This window comes from Mercenaria mercenaria, chromosome 16 (genome assembly GCF_021730395.1).
Source record: "Mercenaria mercenaria strain notata chromosome 16, MADL_Memer_1, whole genome shotgun sequence".
Classification (NCBI taxonomy): domain Eukaryota; kingdom Metazoa; phylum Mollusca; class Bivalvia; order Venerida; family Veneridae; genus Mercenaria; species Mercenaria mercenaria.
Genome location: NC_069376.1, coordinates 13,496,646 through 13,519,093, shown reverse-complemented (window position 1 = coordinate 13,519,093; position 22,448 = coordinate 13,496,646). Strand labels below are relative to the sequence as shown.

General features: G+C 37.2%; 1 protein-coding gene across 1 annotated transcript in view; it reads left to right on the top strand.

The window, feature by feature from the left end:
* The window catches only part of LOC123540520 (MFS-type transporter SLC18B1-like), a 34,622-nt gene extending 12,236 nt beyond the window's left edge, over positions 1–22,386 (top strand). Inside the window, exons 8-14 of the mRNA XM_045325611.2 lie at positions 10,730–10,872; positions 13,327–13,425; positions 13,726–13,826; positions 15,976–16,071; positions 16,587–16,661; positions 18,075–18,168; positions 20,177–22,386. Of these exons, the coding sequence (XP_045181546.2) occupies positions 10,730–10,872; positions 13,327–13,425; positions 13,726–13,826; positions 15,976–16,071; positions 16,587–16,661; positions 18,075–18,168; positions 20,177–20,368 (800 nt within the window). The 3' untranslated portion in view covers positions 20,369–22,386. The remainder of the gene's footprint in view (positions 1–10,729; positions 10,873–13,326; positions 13,426–13,725; positions 13,827–15,975; positions 16,072–16,586; positions 16,662–18,074; positions 18,169–20,176) is intronic.
* Positions 22,387–22,448: the final 62 nt, after the last annotated feature.

Below are 22,448 nucleotides of genomic sequence, written 5' to 3'. Positions count from 1 at the left end.
AAAATGTATAATTACAATTATGGAACAATCTGACTGAAGTACTTGATTTTCTAAACGAAGATCCGAGAAGGACCCATTCTTAATCGTCTTCTGTATATTTTTGATTTCCAGAATTGCTATTTTTATTTTCGCAAATATATTTTTTAACCAATCAGACGACTTGTTCGAATGTCAAAGATTAAGAAAAATGTGTAGGCTGTCAGGGACTCGAATCCGGGACCAGTCGCTTACAGAGCAAGTGATCTACCGACAGAGCTAACGCTTTACCGACAGAGCTAACCGGCTATCTGACACTTAACGTCATAAAAAAGTAACTATCAAAAACCCAGTCTAAATATATATTTTTTATTCTTACAAAATGTTGTAAGTAAGCCTTTTTCCTGGCTAACGGAATGGTCGTCAATAGCACGTCTTCAGATCCTAAGTATAGCGTAATAGGAGATGTAATTTAGTCAGACAGCATTATGGAAATACAAAATGTTACAGTTAGTTATTGGTGTGTCTTTAAGGTAACTTGACAATAGCCACTACTGACCTTGACATTTTAAAGGGATAAGAACAAATATATATAACTCTCAAAGTTAGAATTGAAGCTCAAACAAGAGATGGCACTATTAGTGACAAACGCCCCCGAGGTTTGTCCAAGAATGCTAAAGTTCGATGCGCAAAATATGCCAGAATAGTTAAGGTATGACAAATTTTTCGACAAGATAAAAGATTTCTCCGAAGGTAACCTTGACCTTAGAGCTAGGGTATGGGTCTTGAGCATGACACACTAACTCATCATAGGGAACAATTGTGACAAGTAATGTTTGATGATGGCAGAGTTATTGACTGGAGAAGAAACATAAATGTTAACTTTTTAATCTAAGTTTGACTTTGACTTTGAAACTAGAGATTTTGGAATTGTGTATGACACGTCATTTCAATACAGGGAACGTTTATGCCATGTAATTTTAAAATGTCTTCATCGACAGAATATGTATGGAACTGACAAGAAACACACCATGTAAACCGTTAACCTCTAAATGTGACGATTCGACCGTGGAGCTAGTGGTCTGGTTGTTATGCACGACACGTTTTCTCGTTATCGGGGAATATTTCTGCTAATTAATTTCGAAATTTCTTGATTAATGACAGTTACGAACCGGATATGAAACAGACCCTTTTAACCTTTCACATGACTTCCAAGTGTAAACTTGATCTTGGAGCTAGGGGTCTGGGTCTTGCGCGTAATCATTTTGTGGTGTCGAATCTACGTGGTTTTTTTTCATGTTTTGTATTTGTGTGTGTGTGTGTGTGTGTTGTTTTTGTTTTTTCTTTTCGTTTTCATTTTAATTCACGTATTTTTGTTTCTTTCTTTGGTGGTTTGTATTTGTATGTATGCCTTTATATAAAACAACAGTATGTTTATTATTTGCATGGCTTAAATGCATGCATTCAGTCAATATCATCTTTAATATAATGGTAAACTTTTCTGATCTGCCATATCGGTTTATGATACTTCTCTGTTGTGTTGTTACATAGTTCATGAAGGAATCTAAATGTTTACGAGAAAAAACAAGAAGCTGCGTTCAATAAACGCTTGATGCCTCCGGTGGCATCCTTGTCGATACAAAGCAACCTAAGTCCAAAACGCAGTCAAGGTCAAAATGAGGTCAGGTGATGTTTGAAGATGAGGAATGGTCACAAGTTTCATCTGTACTAGTATCAATTCATTCTTGTAAGCAGTATTAATGCTAGATGAAACGGTCCCGTTTGGTTAACCAAGAGACGGCCCATATAAAGCAACTTAAGTCCAAAATGAGGTCATGGTCAAGGTCAAACTCAGGTCAGGTGATGTCTGAAGATGAGGCATGTTCACAGGTTTCATCTGTATTGGTATCAATTCATTCTTGTAAGCGGTATTGATGCTAGACGAAACGGTCCCGTTTGGTTAACCAAGAGATGGCCCATATAAAGCAACCTAAGTCCAAAATGAGGTCATGGTCAAGGTCAACTCAGGTCAGGTGATGTCTGAAGATGAGGAATGTTCACAGGTTACATCTGCATTAGTATCAAGTCATTCTAGTAATGGGTATTGATGATAGACGAAACGTGTCCAATTTGGTTAACCTCGTACGGACGGACGGACAGGACGATCACTATATGCCCCCCGCATCAGTAGATGCCGGGGGCATAAAAAATAATGTCGATGGTGAGTTTCGAACCCACACGGCAAAATATCTGTTTAACATGGACTGTATGCTTTACCACTGAGCTAATTTGCAATTGGTACAAAATCTAGAAATATTTAGATTGTAACATGATGAGTTACGAACCGGATATGAAACAGACCCTTTTAACCTTTCACTTGACTTCTAAGTGTAAACTTGGTCTTGGAGCTAGGGGTCTGGGTCTTGCGCGTAACACATTGCCTCCTTATGGTAAATATTTATGCCAAGTTGTTTCAAAATCCCCTCATGGATAACAGAGTTATATATCGGACACGTAAAGATCTATTATGATATGACTTCTAAATATGACCTTGACCTTAGAGCAAGGGATCTGGGTCTTGCGCGTGACACATTGTCCGATTATAGTTACCATTTATGCCAAGATATTTCAAAATCCCTCCATGGATAGCAGAAATATGGATCGGACACAAAAATAACCCTGTTAACATTTGAACACGAAGTCTGACCTTGACCTTGGAGCTAAGGTTCTCATTTTGATAAATATTTATGCTAAGTACTTTTAAAACCTCTTGATGAATGGCAAAGTTACGATCCGGACACAAAACAGACTCCGACTTCTAAGTGTGACCTTGACCTTGTAGAAAGGGGTCTGAGTGTTACACATGAAACGTCGTCTCATTAAGGTTAATATATTTATGCCAAACTTTTTCAAAATTCCTTCATGGATGACAGAATTACAGCCCGGACAAGAATTTACAAAGTTACGGTCGGACGGACGGACAACGCGATTTTAATATGGCCACCTTCGGGGGCATTAAAATCAAAGACCATACTGTAGTGTAAATAAAAAGTTTTTTGCTGAAACATCTTTAAAGGATGTAAGGATGTTATTAAATAAAATCCTAAAATTATCAAATGTTTCTTTTTTTAATTCTTGAAATAGATACATGTATATATTTAATCACTTAACAACATAATATATTAGGCCCTAACAAAATCTGAAAAATAGATCCCTCAGAAGCAACGAGGACAAAACAAATAGTAAATATTGCAGACTCGATTTGACTGATAGTTGGTTTAATTTGTAAGCTAGTCAGCAGTGTACATGAATTTAGATAATTTACAACCATGCTTTGCACGGAATGAATTTGCAACCATGCTTTGCACGGAATGTCATGGATCAGAGGGATAGACTGGCTATATTCATCACTAAAACCCGGCAAACTGTATGAAATCTAAAGTGGTAGTATATTCATGGCATGGTTGGTCTATAGTTCGCCGTTTGTGTTTCCAATTGCGAACTGCAAACTGGTCTGCAGTTCGCAATTCGTGTTTCCAACTGCGAACTGCAAACTGGTCTGCAGTTCGCAGTTCGCGATTCGAATTGCGAACTGCAAACTGGTCTGCAGTTCGCGATTCGAATTCGAACTGCAAACTGGTCTGCAGTTCGGGATTCGTATTGCAAACTGTAAACTGGGCTACAATTTACGATTCAAATTTCAAAGTGCAGTCTGATCAGCACTGTCCAGCGCATTGCGGACAAGAATGCTTTTCATAATTAGTCTGCAGTTCGCATTTCACGTTTCCAACTGCGAACTGCAAACTCGTCCGCAGTTCGCGTTCCAAATTGCAAACTGCAATCTTGTCTGCTGATTACAATAAAAAATTTCAAAGTGCAGTCTGATCAGCACTTTCTTGCGCATTGCAGACAAGAATGCATTTCACAGTTGGTCTATAGTTCGCAGTTTGTGTTTATAATGAGTGACATGAGGAGGTGACAGTTAAAATTTTGGCTTCTGTTTATTGCTTATTGTATTGAGAATAAATCTAGACCATTTTCGTTGTAAATTTCCTGGAATAAGTTTTATTCTTTGCGAAAAATGTCTACATACGCGTAATTGCTAAACGGCTGTTTTCATGGGGGCATTTTTAGAGGGTGATGTTTCTTAGAACAGATTATTTTTCTTATATACAACATAACATGTCAATATTTTTCTATTTTTGATAAGAAGACATGTTATACTAAATGACCATATATGGTTTTCATATCATTGAAATGCTCTAAAGTGCTGAAAATGAGGTCTGAATGTTTTGTTATTAATATGAAATAAATAAGGAATTGAATTGGTAGAATGTAACCTACATGACAAGAATTCACAAAGACTGTACGGGCAAGGATGAAGTGCCTCGGATATCTCCGTTAATATTCGTAATAACACGTTCATTGCCGAGGATATCCAATTCAATTAAACAGCAGACGATACCGCCAGGGAAAAGTATTAGTTTCCCCGCTATGCGCGGCGCACGTCACTATTAAGTTTAAAGAACATGAAATGTTACATCCCGTGACAAACATGCTATAACTTCTACATGTTTTCATTGTTTATATTTAAGCTTATCTACTAATAAACTTTGATAATGTGGCAGTTGACCTGAATACAATCGACATTGTTTATTGTCCAATAATTGCTTTGCAATAGATCTATGACGGATTATCTTTGAACTCCCCTGGACTTATTAGACTCAACTGCCACATTATCAAAGTTTATTAGTATATTCGTCACCGGTAATTGATATGAGCGGCTCCTCCATAAAAATGTTACTAAATTCATTGGAAGAAATCCTGCAAGATAGAGAAGCTCCATTTCAAGATTTTCATTTCTTCTTTACTTTTCCATTTGCAGATCGCATTTGAAAACGTGAACTGAGAACTGCAAACTGCAGACCAACTGTTAAATGCATTCTTGTCTACATTTTGCTGGACAGTGCTGATCAGACTGCACTTTGAAATTTGAATCGTAAACTGCAGCACAGTGTACAGTTCTCAATACGAATCTCGAACTGCAGACCAGTTTTCAGTTCGAATTTGAATCGAGAACTGCAGACCATTTTGCAGTTCGCAATTCGAATCGCGAACTGCGAACTGCAGGCCAGTTTGCAGTTCGCAATTCGAAAGGCGAACTGCGAACAGCGGACCAGTTTGCAGTTCGCAATTCGAATCGCGAACTGCGAACTGCAGGCCAGTTTGCAGTTCGCAATTCGAAAGGCGAACTGCGAACTGCGGACCAGTTTGCAGTTCACAATTCGAAACGCAAACTGCGAACTGTAGACCAACTGTGAAATGCATTCTTGTCTGCAGTTCTAATGGAGAGGGAGGAAGTGCAGACTTTTCACATTTATGTTTAGCAAACACTTGCCTATTACTTTAAAGTATAAGAGTAACCTTCAAATTCATTTTCATTTTGAATCTTGAACTGCAGACCAGTTTGCAGTTCGCAAGTCGAATCGTGAACTGCGAACTGCAGACCTGTTTGTAGTTCGCAATTCGAATTAAGAACTACGAATTGCGAACTGCGAACTGAGAACTGCAGACCAGTTTGCAGTTCGTAGTTCGAATCGAAAACTAGGAGCCGCAGATTTGCCGGCACTTTGCAGTTCTACTGAAGAGGGAGGAAGTGCAGACCATTAACATTAATGAGCCGTGCCATGAGAAAATCAACATAGTGGGTTTGCGACCAGCATGGATCCAGACCAGCTTGCGCATCCGCGCAGTCTGGTCAGGATCCATGCTGTTCACTTTTAAAGCCTACTGCAATTAGAGAAACCATTAGCGAACAGCATGGATCCTGACCAGACTGAGCGGATGCGCAAGCTGGTCTGGATCCATGCTGGTCGCAAACCCACTGTAGTGATTTTCTCATGGCACGTTTCAAAATTTTATATTTAGCAAATACTGACCTGTTACTTAAAAGTATAAGAGTAACGTTCAAATATATTTTTATTTTGAATCTTGAACCGCAGACCAGTTTGCAGTTCGCAATTCGAATCACGAACTGCGGACTGCAGACCAGTTTGCAGTTCGCAATTCGAAACGCGAACTGCGAACTGCAGACCAGTTTGCAGTTCGCAATTCGAAACACAAACTGCGAACTATAGACCAACTGTGAAATGCGCAAGAAAGTGCTGATCAGACTGCACTTTGAAATTTTTATTGTAATCAGCCGACAAGATTGCAGTTTGCAATTCGGAACGCGAACTGCGGACCAGTTTGCAGTTCGCAGTGGAAACGCGAAATGCGAACTGCAGACTAATTATGAAATGCATTCTTGTCCGCAATGCGCTGGACAGTCAAGTCAAGTCAAGTCAAGTCAAGTCAAAAGTTTATGAAATGTAACAAAGGGCTCCGGCCCAAAATACACTACATAATATATAGTAAGTAAATATATAAACAGTTGTGATCCCACAAAATGTATACATATACAATCGGATAAGTTAAAATACATATTCATAGGTTCAGCACACAGTCGACTAGTAAACATAGGCTGCTGCATATCATATTTAACAGGTCAAACATTATTTAAGAGTTTCTCAAGATACAATGCTGTTAGATATAACACCTTTTCATTATCAGAGCTAAGTATGCTATAAAAACTTTGTATACTTCTGTCAGATGAATACCAATTAAGAAGATACTGATTACGGATCTCACTAAATTTCTCACATTGAAAAAAAGCATGATATTCACATTCAACAATACTAGTGTTACTTCTATTATAACAAAATTGGCAGATACGAAGATACGAGATTCAAAAGGTGTATTGTTGTGCCTACCAGTTTCAACATGCAGCTTATGGCTTGAACAACGAACTTTTGACATTGCTAGTCTGTATTTAAATGGCAAATTTATTGTAAGGTAACGTTCTGTATTTAATAAAGTTTTAAAATGTTTATAATGGTGACATCTACTTGATTCTTCGATAGACTCTTTCCAGTTTTGTTTATGACAATCTATGAGTCTTTGACGAAAAATACTAACGAAGTAGTCAATATTTCCAACATCATGTGAAACCCAAAAATAACCCAAACCATACAAAAATAACAAGTGTTTGACCTGAGTAGCCCAGGTGATTCTACCTACGTTATCAAAAGATTTTAGCATAAAATAACACCGTTTAGGGTAGCTAGAGTTATCCATCTGTATTAGTTAGCTGATCAGACTGCACTTTGAAATTTGAATCGTAAATTGTAGCCAAGTTTACAGTTTGCAATACGAATCCCGAACTGCAGACCAGTTTGCAGTTCGAATTCAAATCGCGAACTGCAGACCAGTTTGCAGTTCGCAATTCGAATCGCGAACTGCGAACTGCGAACTGCAGACAGTTTGCAGTTCGCAATTCGAAACACGAACTGCGAACTGCAGACCAGTTTGCAGTTCGCAATTGGAAACACAACCTCCGAACTATAGACCAACTGTGAAATGCATTCTTGTCTGCAATGCGCAAGAAAGTGCTGATCAGACTGCACTTTGAAATTTTTATTGTAATCAGCAGACAAGATTGCAGTTCGCAATTTAGAACGCGAACTGCGGACCAGCTTGCAGTTCGCAGTTGGAAACGCGAAATGCAAACTGCAGACTAATTATGAAATGCATTCTTGTCCGCAATGCGCTGGACAGTGCTGATCAGACTGCACTTTGAAATTTGAATTGTAAACTGCAGCCCAGTTTACAGTTCGCAGTATGAATCTCAAACTGCAGACCAGTTTGCAGTTCGAATTCGAATCGCGAATTGCAGACCAGTTTGCAGTTCGCAATTCGAAACGCGAACTGCAGACCAACTGTGAAATGCATTCTTGTCTGCAATGCGCAGGACAGTGTTGATCAGACTGCACGTTGACATTTGAATCGTAAAGCGCAGACCAGTTTACAGTTTGCAATTCGAATCGCGAACTGCAGACCAGTTTGCAGTTCGAATTTGAATCGCGAACTGCAGACCAGTTTGCAGTTCGCAATTCGAAACGCGAACTGCAGACCAACTGTGAAATGCATTCTTGTCTGCAATGCGCAGGACAGTGTTGATCAGACTGCACGTTGACATTTGAATCGTAAAGCGCAGACCAGTTTACAGTTTGCAATTCGAATCGCGAACTGCAGACCAGTTTGCAGTTCGCAATTCGAAACGCGAACTGCTAACTTCACACCAAATGTGAAATGCATTCTTGTCTACAATTTGCCGGGCAGTGCTGATCAGACTGCACACTTTGAAATTTGAATCGTAAACTGCAGACTAGTTTGCAGTTCGCAACACGAATCGCAAACTGCAGACCAGTTTGCAGTTCGCAATTCGAAACGAGAACTGCAGACCAACTGTGAAATGCATTCTTGTCTGCAATGTGCAGGACATTGTTGATCAGACTGCACGTTGACATTTGAATCGTAAAGTGCAGACCAGTTTACAGTTCGCAATTCGAATCGCGAACTGCAGACCAGTTTGCAGTTCGCAATTCGAATCGCGAACTGCGAACTGCGAACTGCAGACCAGTTTGCAGTTCGCAATTCGAAACGCGAACTGCGAACTGCAGACCAACTTAACTAAAATCCATATATCTTGTAGTTGATTGTTAAAGGGATACGCATGTGAAATTGTGAATGAAAAAGAAAAGTCCTAAGGCATTATAATAATGACACTCCTCGCACTTCACATATATAAAAACATATCTGTGTTGACTGTGAATATCCCTTTAAAAATTCGATCTTGTAAGAAATCCAATAACATATAACAACAGTATTTTTTCACCCTATGCATGACAACCTCGCGGACACATAGATTATATAGCTGTTAACATCATTGGATTTAAAGTCGATATGTTGTTGTTGTATTCCGTGTGAATATGTTGATTCCGATAGTGTTTGAAAATCAGTTTATTTTGGAGTAAAACATGGCGACTAAAGAACTGGAAATGATGGCAAAATGCTTAATCTTAAATACGCCAAACTTATGTGTATTTCCGGTCACTTAACAACTAGTATATCAGTAAGGTCAGGTATCGTAAGCACGCAAACAGTCTCTGTTTTTAGCGCGACTATTCGAAGAATATGGGAGCTATACTACTCGCCCTGACGTCGACGTGAGCTAGAGCGTTAGCTTCACACAAGTGTTAAAGTTTGCGTACCACCCCAAATATTTTCAAAGTCCATTGAGATATTGCTTACATATTTTGCATACTTGTTTACCATCATGACCCCAGTCTGTAAAAAGGAGGAGGCAACTCTATCAAGCATTTTGACTGAATTATGGCCCCTTTTCGACTTTTTATATGCTTATTGTAATGTTAAAGTTTTACTCATAGCTTATATTATACTCTCAAGCACTGAGAATAGTCGAGCGCGCTGTCAACTGACAGCTCTTGTTATATTTTATTGTTTTAACGTAAATAAAATCAACAGTATTCACTTCATTTTATTTCAATAGCTGCAGTGTTGTATTTACAATAGTATTTGGTATTGTATTGTCCGTAAGTATTGACCTGGCACTCATGAATATTCCGTATGTTTCCGTAAATTAATTTTCGGTGTTCGAACCCAAACAATGATATAGCTATTGAAAAGCCAATTATATACCATCACGTATCATGTGCAGATATAGCTGTGCGGACAAAGCGTTTTGCCAGTAATCTCAGGGTTGAGTGTTCGAGTCCTCTGTCTGACCAAATTGTTGTTTTTTTTATGATTTTATGTGTAAAAGACAGAAACTTGTCACACTTTCATGTTTTATCAACGAAATACTCTACTATCGATTACCATTCTACTACGTACATAAAACCGTTCTACAAAATGTCGTTTAAAATCTTCAGGACCGGACAAGCATTCATTCATTCAAAGGACGATTCAAAGAACTGTTGTTAGCGATACAAAATGCAATGTTTCATAAAAATATATATAACCATAGATACAAATACAAACACAAGGAATTGTATTTAAAAAAAATGGTTAGAAAATAATTCGAACCCATGGTAACGTGTTTTCAAGTCGAAGAGCTTACCACTACACCACTGTGCCGTTGGTTCTCTAAATTGATTATTTTGATAAATCTAGATATTTTCAGAACACGGATATCACGTGAAATAACGAAAACGCCCGAAAATATTGGCGAAGATTAATGAGTGCCAGGTCAATACTTACGGACAATACATAGCGTAATTTAAATAATTTGCTGCAACGTGCTGTGCGAACACAATATGATTGTTCTATTCAATTCAAGTACTGGAAAACGATTTTAATAGATTCAGTGGCTCACACTGCTCAAGTTTACCATGTCGCCGACTTTTAAATAAACAGCAGATCAAGATTACAAGACTATTGTGGACGCAGTGGTCGAGAGGGCTAAGACGCTTTCCTATGGAGGTGAAGGCCCCTGGTTCGAATCCTGGCTACTCCCATTGCGGTGTGTCCTTGGGCAAGGCACTTTATCACGATTGCCTCAGTCGACCCAGCTGTAAATGGGTACCAGCAAATTGCTGGGGGTGAGGTATAATTGGTTTTAACTGTTCTTAATATAGGGTCGCAGAAAAGCTCTATAGAGCTTATGTTTATTGTTTCACCGAGGTAAATAAAACTTACCTTTACCTTTACTGGCTTCTTCCCTTTAATGATCTCGTTCAAGAATTGGGTGTCTTAAAATTGAATGACATATTTTAAGAGCGAATATGTTGTTTGTGATTTAAATAAATGTTTGAGCTGAAAACCGTTTTTTCTTCTTTTTTTTTGTTTTCAGATGTAAATGAGGATACTAACGACGACTTGTCCATTAGAAAAATGCTAATATATCCCCGAACAATTGTAAACAGTATCGTTGTCATCATTGCGGCGTCGGTATGGTCCGTGCTGGACCCTACATTGGAGCCACATCTACGTGTGGTGGGTATATATGCTATTCCAACATTTGTAAATATGAAATTATTTAAATAGTGTTTAAACCATTTTGTGCCAAAAATGTGTATCTTGCTGACTGGTAAACGACACACTGTTCTCCCAGCTTGATTTTCTGCATGTCTCTGGCAGCGCGTGATAAGTTCATTGCTTCCCGTGATTTATATGTTTGTACCCCATTCCCATCCCCACCACGAAGTTGTAAGGGAGGAGGTATACTCTATCTGTCGTTGTGTTCGTCTGTAGACACAATCTTGTGTTCACTCATTTTCCTCATCCTCTTGGCACACTTTAATGAAACATCACACCTGTGATCAGTAACAACATATTATGGAATGATATTTAGGTAAATATTACACAATGCCTGCTGACTGTTACAATTTACTCACTGACACTCCCATTGTGCTTACTGATATAGTAATCATGCATTTTGGCACCTTTAACACGCTTGTTGACAATGATACCACGCTTGTTGACAATGATACCATGCTTGCTGACAATGATACCATGCGTGCTGGAAGTTACAACTTCTTTGCTGCTTAGACCCTGATGTCTATATCGTAATTTCATTTGGCAAAATGACAGTGCCGTGTACCGTTTTGGAATATTTCAACATGCTATGGTTATACTGGTTAATCTGTAATGCATCCAAGAACAAAATTCACGAAGTGATCAACCAGTAAGGAAAATGTAATCAGGCACTAGGCAAAATGGGAGTAAGCATAATGTCATTTCAAAAGTATATGTCACATTTTGATAACAGGGGGCGCTATGTTCAATTGGTCGTGTTTTTCCGTACTTTGAATAATTATATTTGCCGGAAAGATTATCGAGGATATCCGAATATGTATAGAGATAGATCAATAGTTACTTCCCCTTTTTGCAAATCGCCATTTATCTTAACTTTATTTATTTTTAATGTTGCGTTTATTAACAAGTGACGTGTTATATAAATGGAAGACTTACAGTTTGAAATTCCTGAGATTTCACAAATTAAACTGGCTGTTAAGGACAGAATTTTGCAGATTGCTAATAATGTGTCAAACTGTCATTTTGAACATGTAGAATATGAACTTGAGTCAGTGATGACTGTTTTGACACTTAGCCAAGAGCTAATTAAAATCCGTTATAGACCGGATATTCCCGTTACCTTTCGTGAAAACTACGAACTTGCGCCCCCTGGTATCAAAATGTGACGTGCAATGTTGCACTTTGCATTATGCTTACTTTCAACTTGCTTAGTGGCTGATTGCATCTTTCATATTGTGTGGTCACATCGTGTATTTTCTTCTGTGAGCATTGTAACTGTGCAATGTTGCTTATATACAGTCCCGGCATGTTGAAATATTCCAATACGGTACACGGCACTGTCATTTTGCCAAATGAAATTATGATATAGACATCAGGGTCTAAGCAGCAAAAAAGTTGTAACTTCCAGCACGCATGGTATCATTGTCAGCAAGCATGGTATCATTGTCAACAAGCGTGGTATCATTGTCAGCAAGCGTGTTAAAGCTGCCAACATACATGATTACTATACCAGTAAGCACAATGGGAGTGTCAGTGAGTAAATTGTAACAGTCAGCAGGCATTGTGTAATATTTACCTAAATATCATTCCATAAACAACAGTTGTGTTAGGTTCTTTTAGGAAAAATATCTGCAGAATCATGGGACTTTGTTTCCTTTAATATACTATATACATGTAGTCTGCATATGCAGTCATGAACCAATGCACACAGATTAATGTCTAACCCTAACCCTAACCCTAAAACACTTATTAATCTTACAGAACTGAAATTTATTTTCATAATTAGTAAGTCGTCACCCTTTCTATAAGTTTACGATCTAGTCTAGACCAGTCTGTACGTTTGTACAGCTGTTCTACATTATCTTGATTATGGTTTAACAACAATATATTTTAAAAGTAAACAAGTACTGCACTGTACTACTAGTAAAAGTACTTATGTACCGTACTACTAGTACCATACCGTACCGTACCATACCGTACCGTACCGTACCATACCGTACCGTACCATGCCGTACCGTACCATACCGTACCGTACCATACCGTACCGTACCATGCCGTAGTGGATAAGGTCACAGAAAGAGTCTTTATATAATTAACTGTGAAGGGCAATTAATTGTTTTAAGTTCACTTAGATTCCATACTCGCCAACATACTATTTAACTATGTGGTGCACTACAACTACATTTTTGAGTATTTATAGTAATGAAGTATTTTTAAACGATAGATCTATGTTGCAACTTGTTAGATTTATTGTTAGTTGGTAGTTTGAGTTGCAGCGCACCATATGGTAGTTGTACCAGACGGTATTTATAAATGTGCTGTCTGCGATGCACGTGCATTGTCAAAATTGGCACATTTGTTGTTATCAGAATATTTTAATTTGTTGACCAGTATAATTTCCATTTGTTTTAGTATGGTCTTGGTCCGGAGTTGGTTGGTGTGTTATTTTTAATAATGGCAGCATTTTATTCGGTGACGTCACCAATATGGGGTCGCGTGGCAGACAAGCTAGTGAGTTAACAGCTCTTTTTTTCTTTTTTGTTTCAAAGAAGATGCCTAATTAAGTGATACATGTTTACATTTGATATGAATTCATTCTATATCTTAATTCACATTGAATGTTTGATACCAAATGTGTAAACAGTTCCAAATATTTGTTAAATCGCGAAATACTGTGGCTTATTCTTATAGTTTTGTACTTTACATTTTTGAAACATTATTTATATAAGGAATGTACTGAAACAAAAATATTCAACAAGTATATATATTCAGTGTTACTTTACTGTTATTTTGTCAATATTTTTACTTCAGCCGGACAACAGATTTCTGTTGGTACCTGGTATGTTAGTCTGTGCAGCAGGTCTTCTACTGGTTGGACCGTCACCTGTTCTTGGGTTTGAAATCAGTTTTAAGTAAGTATACCATGCTTTAACTATACACTTATTGATCTACAAGTCGGTCAACCCGAAGTATGTCAAGAGACAAAAGTTAATCCGCTGCTCACCTCGTTTATTACAGAGACACGTATTCAAACATTTTCATCAGTCACTCACGTATTATAAAAAGAGTCAAATCGGATATCTAAAACATGTTTACCGTTTCCAGGAACAACAGAATGGGAACCCCACCCCTTCCAGTTAATATCAACATCGACCTGATATCAAAAGACAGACCTGATAACATTGATATCAAAAGACAGTTGTATGTTATTCTGTTTGTCTTGAAACTCATATAACTTGCCTAGAATAACATATGTCATCGTCTCTTAATTCGTAAAACTTGACTTATGAAGGAAAAAAATAAATTTTTATTTCACGATTTGAAAATTCATCCGTTCTTTTAAAAACATCTGAACGAAACGATACGGCAGCCATATTGAAGACAACTAAGCCAGTGTTTTTCAACTTTCTAATATTCTTATAAAAACTGACAATAAAATCAATATCTTACCTGTCAAAAAATAAAAATCAGCCTCTTGAACGTATTAGAAGATTTATTTCCTCATTTAGAAGCATTTGACTCTGGTAACTATATCACCTTCAGTTCTAGACGCAGACAGAGAGACTTGAAAGTGTCATCACTAAATTTACACTTTGAATAAAAGTTGCATGGGAAAATACAACATATTTCTAGTGCACAACATCATTTCAGATACGCAAATCAAAATAGAGATAAAAAATAATTGCCTTAAAACGTTTTGAATGAAAAAGCTGATAGGCCTACAGTGGATATTACATGAGCTGTGTCTTTTCATATCGAATCAAGTTATTAAACTTATTAAACGAGTTGAACAAAATAATAAAAAGCGCGGCTCTGTGTGGAAAGACACAAATGTTGTATTCGTTTTATCACATGTAAGCTTTTTCTGCTGAAAAATTAAAAGTTCTTCTTTCTTTACCTGTTACAGACCAAGTCAATTCGGCTAACGTCGCCTATACTTTGAACGACGTATATTATCGAATGTAGATCTATGCAATGTAGGCATTGTAACTGAAAATACAAACTTTAAGTAGGAGCTATCTATGTTAAATGCATGTGAAGTTAACTGCATCAGAATACAAGGACTGAAAAAATTATTAAAATATCATTTACTGAAAAAGAATTATTTGGGTTGAAAAAAATGATCCCGGGTGAAATATTTGGAAAAAATGGAGACAACTCCTCAAAGACTTTACGATAGGCTTAGGTGACAATTGACCTAGTACCTCATGCAAACTACCCACTTTTTACCTCTAATCATGAAAAAAGCATGCATACTTGCCACATGGATTAGCAACCTGAATACAAAACTATGTAAAGGTCAAATAATTGATTGCCCTGGGGAAAGTAGGACATATTTTGTGGTGAAATTTGTAAACAAACAGACGATTTTTCTAAAAAAGGCAAAACCCACAGAATTTCACAAGGTGAAATATGTTGAAAAGTCTACTACTGGAAAGAGAACAATCTGAACTACCCATACATATGCGTCAAAGTATGGGAAAAATATCTAGAAATAGACCTTTCTAACGTAAACGTAATTACGAAACGGAATACTGAATCCGTAAAATTTTAGGCTAATTTGTGGTCTAGGGGAGACAATTTCATCCAATAGTAATGCAATAGTATCTCCCTTAGACCATTATTTGCAAATAACATTTACGGATTCAGTAATCAGTTTCCGATTTACGTTTACGTTAGAAATGTCTAATATGAGAAAATCGAAGAAATCAATTTCGAGACTGTTAGATGCATAACTGTGTAATCATACATGGCATTTATCATAGATATGTTACTTTTCCTTTGCACTGATATAACATGGGCAGGATTAGGATTAAGAAACGGTGTTCACTCAACAATTTCACTATATAATTAGATTGTTTCCCTTGCGGAAACAAGGCTTAGGGTAAGTCTCTATGCAATGGCTTCATTTCATTCCCACAACATCAAACTTGTGATAAAAGAAATTAATATATCAGTAGAAGCTTATCATTGGGAAAAATGTATGGCATGAAATAACTGTCAAAATACCGGTTCTTTGAATGTTTTGAAATGTATAAATTGTCTTTTTTAAATTTTCAGTGAATTATGGCTGACAATACTCTCGCTGGTTGTCCTGGGCGTGGGCTCCAGTATGGCGGTGATACCGACCTATGATGTCTATATTGATATTCTAGGGTAATTATCGATAGCTTAGTGTGTGTTTGTGTGTGTGTGTGTGTGTGTGTGTGTGTGTGTGTGTGTGTGTGTGTGTGTGTGCGTGTGTGTGTGTTCGGGTTTGTGTGTGGTTTGAAGCTGAATATCTTCACCACTTCACCAGTTATCTCCCATTTAACAAGTAAAGTTTAGAGGAAGACCCCAGGTGCCACTCGTTGCATTATTTCATCACGGACAGGCGCCATGGCAGAACCAACCGATCTTCCGTAAGCCAGCTCGATGGCTTCCTCACATGAAAAATTCAACGCCCCGAATGAGGCCCAAACCAACATCGGTGATGGGTTAGTGATTTTAAGTCAGTGACCTTAACCACTCGGCCACTGAGGTCTCAACAAGTGCAGAACTTCAGACGCTCAATGTTTTGTTGTGTAGAACATTTTCAGTGAAAGACTACTACATTTCAACTTGTTTTTACAAACATTATATAAGCTAATTGTAGAAACTAAGTATTAATTAGGTGTTGCTGCAATTTTCAGTGAAATCGGATATCCTGAAGACACACGAACATACGGAATGGTATCAGGTCTTTGGGTCTCGATGTATGCCCTAGGGTAAGTCTATATAATGTTGTTATACTGAAAGAACTAAGGTAATCGATTTGTTATTCCAGTCGGCTGTATCTATATTATTACTTATTTCAAGTGTTCACGAAAGGTTGGTAGTTTGAATGGAAATACAATAATTTCACAGTCAATTTGACAATAAATCAAAATTATATGTTGAAATTAGAGTAACAATGAAACGCCTATGAGTGCTGTATAATGATGTATTATACAATAGTATATACTAGTGGTATGATAACACTATACTTGGTACTATATAAACAGTGTGATACGACTATAGTGGACGCAACTTGACCCCGATGGTTGACCTTTGTATTATAATACATAATGAGGCACAAACTATTATTGAAAAGGAGTGCACTGTATACAAACTTACTGCATATAGATATACATGGATACCCTAAGCACCCCTTATTCATACTAATGAAATAATCGATATGAATAATCAGCCTAAGGTCAACCATCGCGGTCAAGTTGCGACTACTATACGTGTTGTATAGATAAGTGATATGTTAGACTATGCATGGTATTATACAATCAGTATGATACAACTGTGTTTTGTATATATGATTAGTATGATACGATTATACGACAGTACGTGGTATTAGACGAGCGATATGATACGACTACGAGTGGTATTAGGCGAGCGATATGATACGACTACGAGTGGTATTAGGCGAGCGATATGATACGATTACGAGTGGTATTATATGAGCGATATGGTACGACTACGAGTGGTATTATACGAGCGATATGATACAACTATGAGTGGTATTATACGACTAATATGATACGACTACGAGTGGTGGTATTACACGAGCGACATGATACAACTATGAGTGGTATTATACAAGCGATATTATACGACTACGAGTGGTATTATACGAGCAATATTATAGGACTACGAGTGGTATTATACGAGTGATATGATACGACTACGCGTGGTATTATACGAGCGATATTATACGACTACGAGTGGTATTATACGACTACGAGTGGTATGATATCAGCGATATGATTCGACTACGAGTGGCATTATACGAACGATATTATACGACTACGAGTGGTATTATACGAGCGGTATGATACGACTACGAGTGTCATTATACGAGCGATATGCTACAACTACGAGTGGTATTAGACAAGCGATATGATACGACTACGAGTGGTATTATTCGAGCAGCATTTAAAGAGATATTTCGGAAACCATTATTGTATTCGACACGTGTATCAAGGATTGTAAGCAACGATTTTAAAGTTGCTTGTTTTAGCAAATGAGAGTTTACCCTTTATTCTCGTTTCAACCTGCAGCAGCAGTACGGGGAGTTAAACATAACTGCTGGTGCCTGTCCCTGTAATTATTTCAGGTTAATTGTGCAGTGTGCTCATTTTATCTTTCAGAGATTTTGCGGGTCCAAGTCTCGGTGGTTTTCTGTTTGATACGATCGGGTTTGAATGGTTGACTACATGGATAGCTGCCGCATGTGTTTTCACTGTAAGTAAACAGAACTTTTCGCCATACTAGTTTTTGTCTCTATGGCGACCTTAATGATTTTCGCAAATTGCGTTCTTTTTTATGGATAGGGACTTACGCCTTCGTTTACAGAATTAACAACAGTGTAATTAATATGAAACTTTATAATGCTTACACAAACTAGCGAAAGTAAAAAAAAAAGAAAAAAGACAATTTTTGACAGATCTTATAATTCGGCGTGCCACCACAGCCGGACATAAGTTTCACGAAAACTAACATTACTGTTTTTGTCTAATTCTTCTTTTCTATTTTATGTATTTTGCTCAAATTCCTTACATGGTAAAATTCTTAGTTTCTCTGAGATAATTAACATAAATATGAATTATATCGGGGCCGTACGTAGTAGCAGTCACATACACTTTAAATGCGGTCCTATAATGTTGCTTTTCCGAAAAGCCGTTTTCTTTCCTTTTTCTCTTCCTTCTTTTTTTTTTTTGGATTTTCCCTGACCCCACCTCTGGATCCGCGCATGGACAGTTGAATATAAATATACATAATGTCACAACAAAAACGGAAGTTTTTGTGGCACAAATGACTGCAACCGTGTCTATGCCTTAAAATTGTGATTTTAGGTGCAATACATATACATATTTATCATATATAGTAAGATATTTCGAATATATTTGATCAAAAGTGGATCTAGGTTTGGATATAAAGGGAGCGTGGACCTTCCATTAGGGTTCGCGGACACGCCCCTCGGATTAATGTTCGCAAATATACCCCAAACTTTCAGACGAACGTACATTTGACAAACATAGTGCATAAATTTTGACAATTTAGCACTATAAGATAGAATGCTATTGACACGGTTTGTGAGTGAAAGCGAGCCGACATTTGTGTCTGTTGCATGGTACATTAGGGTAATCTCGCTAGATTTTAGAGGGCGCGCACGCGCTGGCTACAATCACTCCGGATGGACCCGCTTTTCCATGTTTAAGTCCGTATCTTATGATAGAGTATTTTATTGAATGATGGATATGATAAATCTTAGAGTACTGTTTGATTCACGAACTCTGAAGCATTATTTTTTTGTGAGATTGTCCACTTAAGTAATTGATTTATGTCAACCTTTTAATATCTGTATTAAGGTACTAGTATTAGGCCCATAATAGAGTACCTCCTTTTCGAAGAGTATTTAATTCCTACCATAAACCTATTTTGATAGCAATTTTCAGGGGGGCGTAGGTTCAAGCCTCACTGAGACCAATGTTTTCCCCTTATTTTCCTTTTTTTCTAGTAAGATTTTACTTCTTTCAAGACTTGTTATTGGTTTATTTACAAAAATGAAAACAAAATCATTTGATAAGCGATTTCTTACTGTTCAAAGTGAATTTACCTCTGAAACAGAAGGGGTAGAGTTAGACATCTTTAAAAATACTGAGTTACGTGCGGTGAAAGTTCTCTATTTTGCTTTCATTCTTTTAGATTATATATTGTGAAAGAAATGTAGGTAGGTTTTACTTCTGCCCCAAGGTTATTTTTGAATGAAGTGAACAAAATTCAAAACAGCCCCGCAGGATTCAGCCTTGATTTTTAACGTTAGTTAGAATTCTGTCTCATTAAATTTGTTTACTTGAGGCACCCTAGAAAAAAAAAGATATTGACAAGTTTTATTTTAAGTTTTATAATTGTTTACCAATAGTTTGATGTTTCTTTCATAAAAATAATGGTATATTGAATTCTCTGCGACGGTTTTTGATAAAGGTCGCCACTTTGAAATTTGTCTCTACTTTAGCTTGAGGAAATACCATAAATTACACAAAATTTATAAAAAACGGCACGGTAAAAGTTTTTAAAAATTTGCAACACAGTGCGAAGCACGGCCAACTATAAGAATATACCAAGCAAAAGCCATTTCTTAAACATTACTATTAGGGGCCTATTACCTTAAGCCAGCTTGTATAGTATACATTGACAAACAAAAAGTAATCTAAAACATCGTTCATACTATGATTCCTTTTCTTTGCAGGGTATTTTAATCTGTGTTACGTGGTTTATTGAAAAGAAATGTTGCCAGAAAACACGTCAGCAGACGTCAGTAGCACGAGTTCATAATGACGTCACAGAGAAAACACCGTTACTGGCCTCTGTACCGGAAACGGATGTGTTAAACACGTACCCGCCCGGATCTACGTATTCCTCATCTTATTCAGCCGTGTGAACACAGCTTGGTTATTGCTGTTTTACAGCTAAATTAGTATTTCATTTTAGCTTTCGAATCTATTTCGCTTGTCGTAGGAAAGATTTAAGTTATAAGCAAATTATAGGAGGGTGCTGAAACACTGGTTGAACTATTTTCTCCTGTACAGAAAGGGTCGTTGGTTTTATTAGCTCATCTGATTTTTTGAAAAAAAAATGATGAGTTATTGTCATCACTTGAGCGGTGTCGGCGTCTGCATCGGCGTTGCCTGGTTAAGTTTTATGTTTAGGTCAGCTTTTCTCCTAAACTATCAAAGCTATTGCTTTGAAACTTGGAATACTTGTTCACCATCATAAGCTGACCCTGTATAGCAAGAAACATAACACCATCTTGCTTTTTGCAAGATTTATGGCCCCATTTGTACTTAGAAAATATCAGATTTCTTGGTTAAGTTTTATGTTTAGGTCAGTTTTTCTCCTAAACTATCAAAGCTATTGTTTTGAAACTTGGAATACTTGTTCACCATCATAAGCAGACCCTTTAAATCAAGAAACATCACTCCATCCTACTTTTAGCAAGAATTATTGCTCCTTTTGGACTTAGAAAATCAGTTTTCTTGGTTAAGTTTTAGGTTTAGGTCAGCATTTCTCCTAAACTATCAAAGCTATTGCTTTAAAACTTGCAACACTTGTTCACCATCATAAGTTGACCCTGTACAGCAAGAAACATCACTCCATCCTGCTTTTTGCAAGATTTATGGCCCCTTTTGGACTTAGAAAATATCAGATTTCTGGGTTAAGTTTTATGTTTAGGTCAACTTTTTCTCTTAAACTATCAAAGCTATTGCTTTGAAACTTGCAACACTTGTTCGCCATCATTAGCTTACCCTGTACAGCAAGCAACATAACTCCATCCTGCTTTTTGCAATAATTATTGCCCCTTTTGGACTTAGAAAATCATTTTCTTGGTTGAGTATTATGTTTAAGTCAACTTTTCTCATAAACTATCAAAGCTATAATAATTGCTTTAAAACTTGCAACAGTTTTTCACCATCATAAGCGGACGCTGTACATCAAGAAACATAACTCTTTCCTGCTTTTTTGCAAGAATGATGACCCTTTTTAGACTTAGAAAATCATGGGTAGGACAATATTTCTATTATACAAAAAAAAAATCAGATGAGCGTCAGAACCCGCAAGGCGGTGCTCTTGTTATATATGTGGGGATATTCAGAAAACTACTTTACGCCTAAAAATCAATAACTTTGAACACGATTCATTGTAACAATAGAAAGTAATGGTAACGAAGTATCAACGAATACTACAAACAAAGTTTCGGTGCACATGAATGCAATGATCAAATAGGGAGAATAACGTTATTGTCTCATCTTTCTTGTCTCTCTTTTTAAATCGAACGTGCATATTTATTGAAGATTTGAAACATCAGGTATTTTATTGTCTCAAACTTAAATATACATGAACTATAATTCCGTATGGTTGGAGAAGCTATTTGTTTGGCAACTTTTTACCTTGTAAGTTTTCTGAAACACTTTTAAATAGATTTATGTTATATATTTTTTTTTTTTGGGGGGGGGGGGGTGGTTAACGTCGCACCGACCGACACATGATAGGTCATATGGCGATTTCCAGCTTCGATGGTGGAGTAAGACCCAAGGTGCCCCTCCGTGCATTATTTCATCACGAGCGGGCACCTGGGTAGAACTACCGACCTTCCGTAAGCCAGCTGGATGGCTTCATCACATTAAGAATTCAACGCCCCGAGTGAGGCTCGAACCCACATCGATGAAGGGCAAGTGATTTGAAGTCACTCGGCCACGGAGGTCCCTGTTATATTATATTATTTCATAAAGTACGTTTGACTTTGTAAGAAGCTATTATAAGCACTATAATACTCATGTTATGTGTTCGTTATTTCAATCCATATATATATCTGTGATGCAAGTATATGATAATTATTATTTTCAAATATTGTTAATTAACGTTGCCATGTTATCTGAATAAAATAGAAAAGTTTTCTTACATTGTATACGTTCTTTGTCGACATGTTTTAAAGCAGTTTTCCCCAAAGGCATTTCAATTTA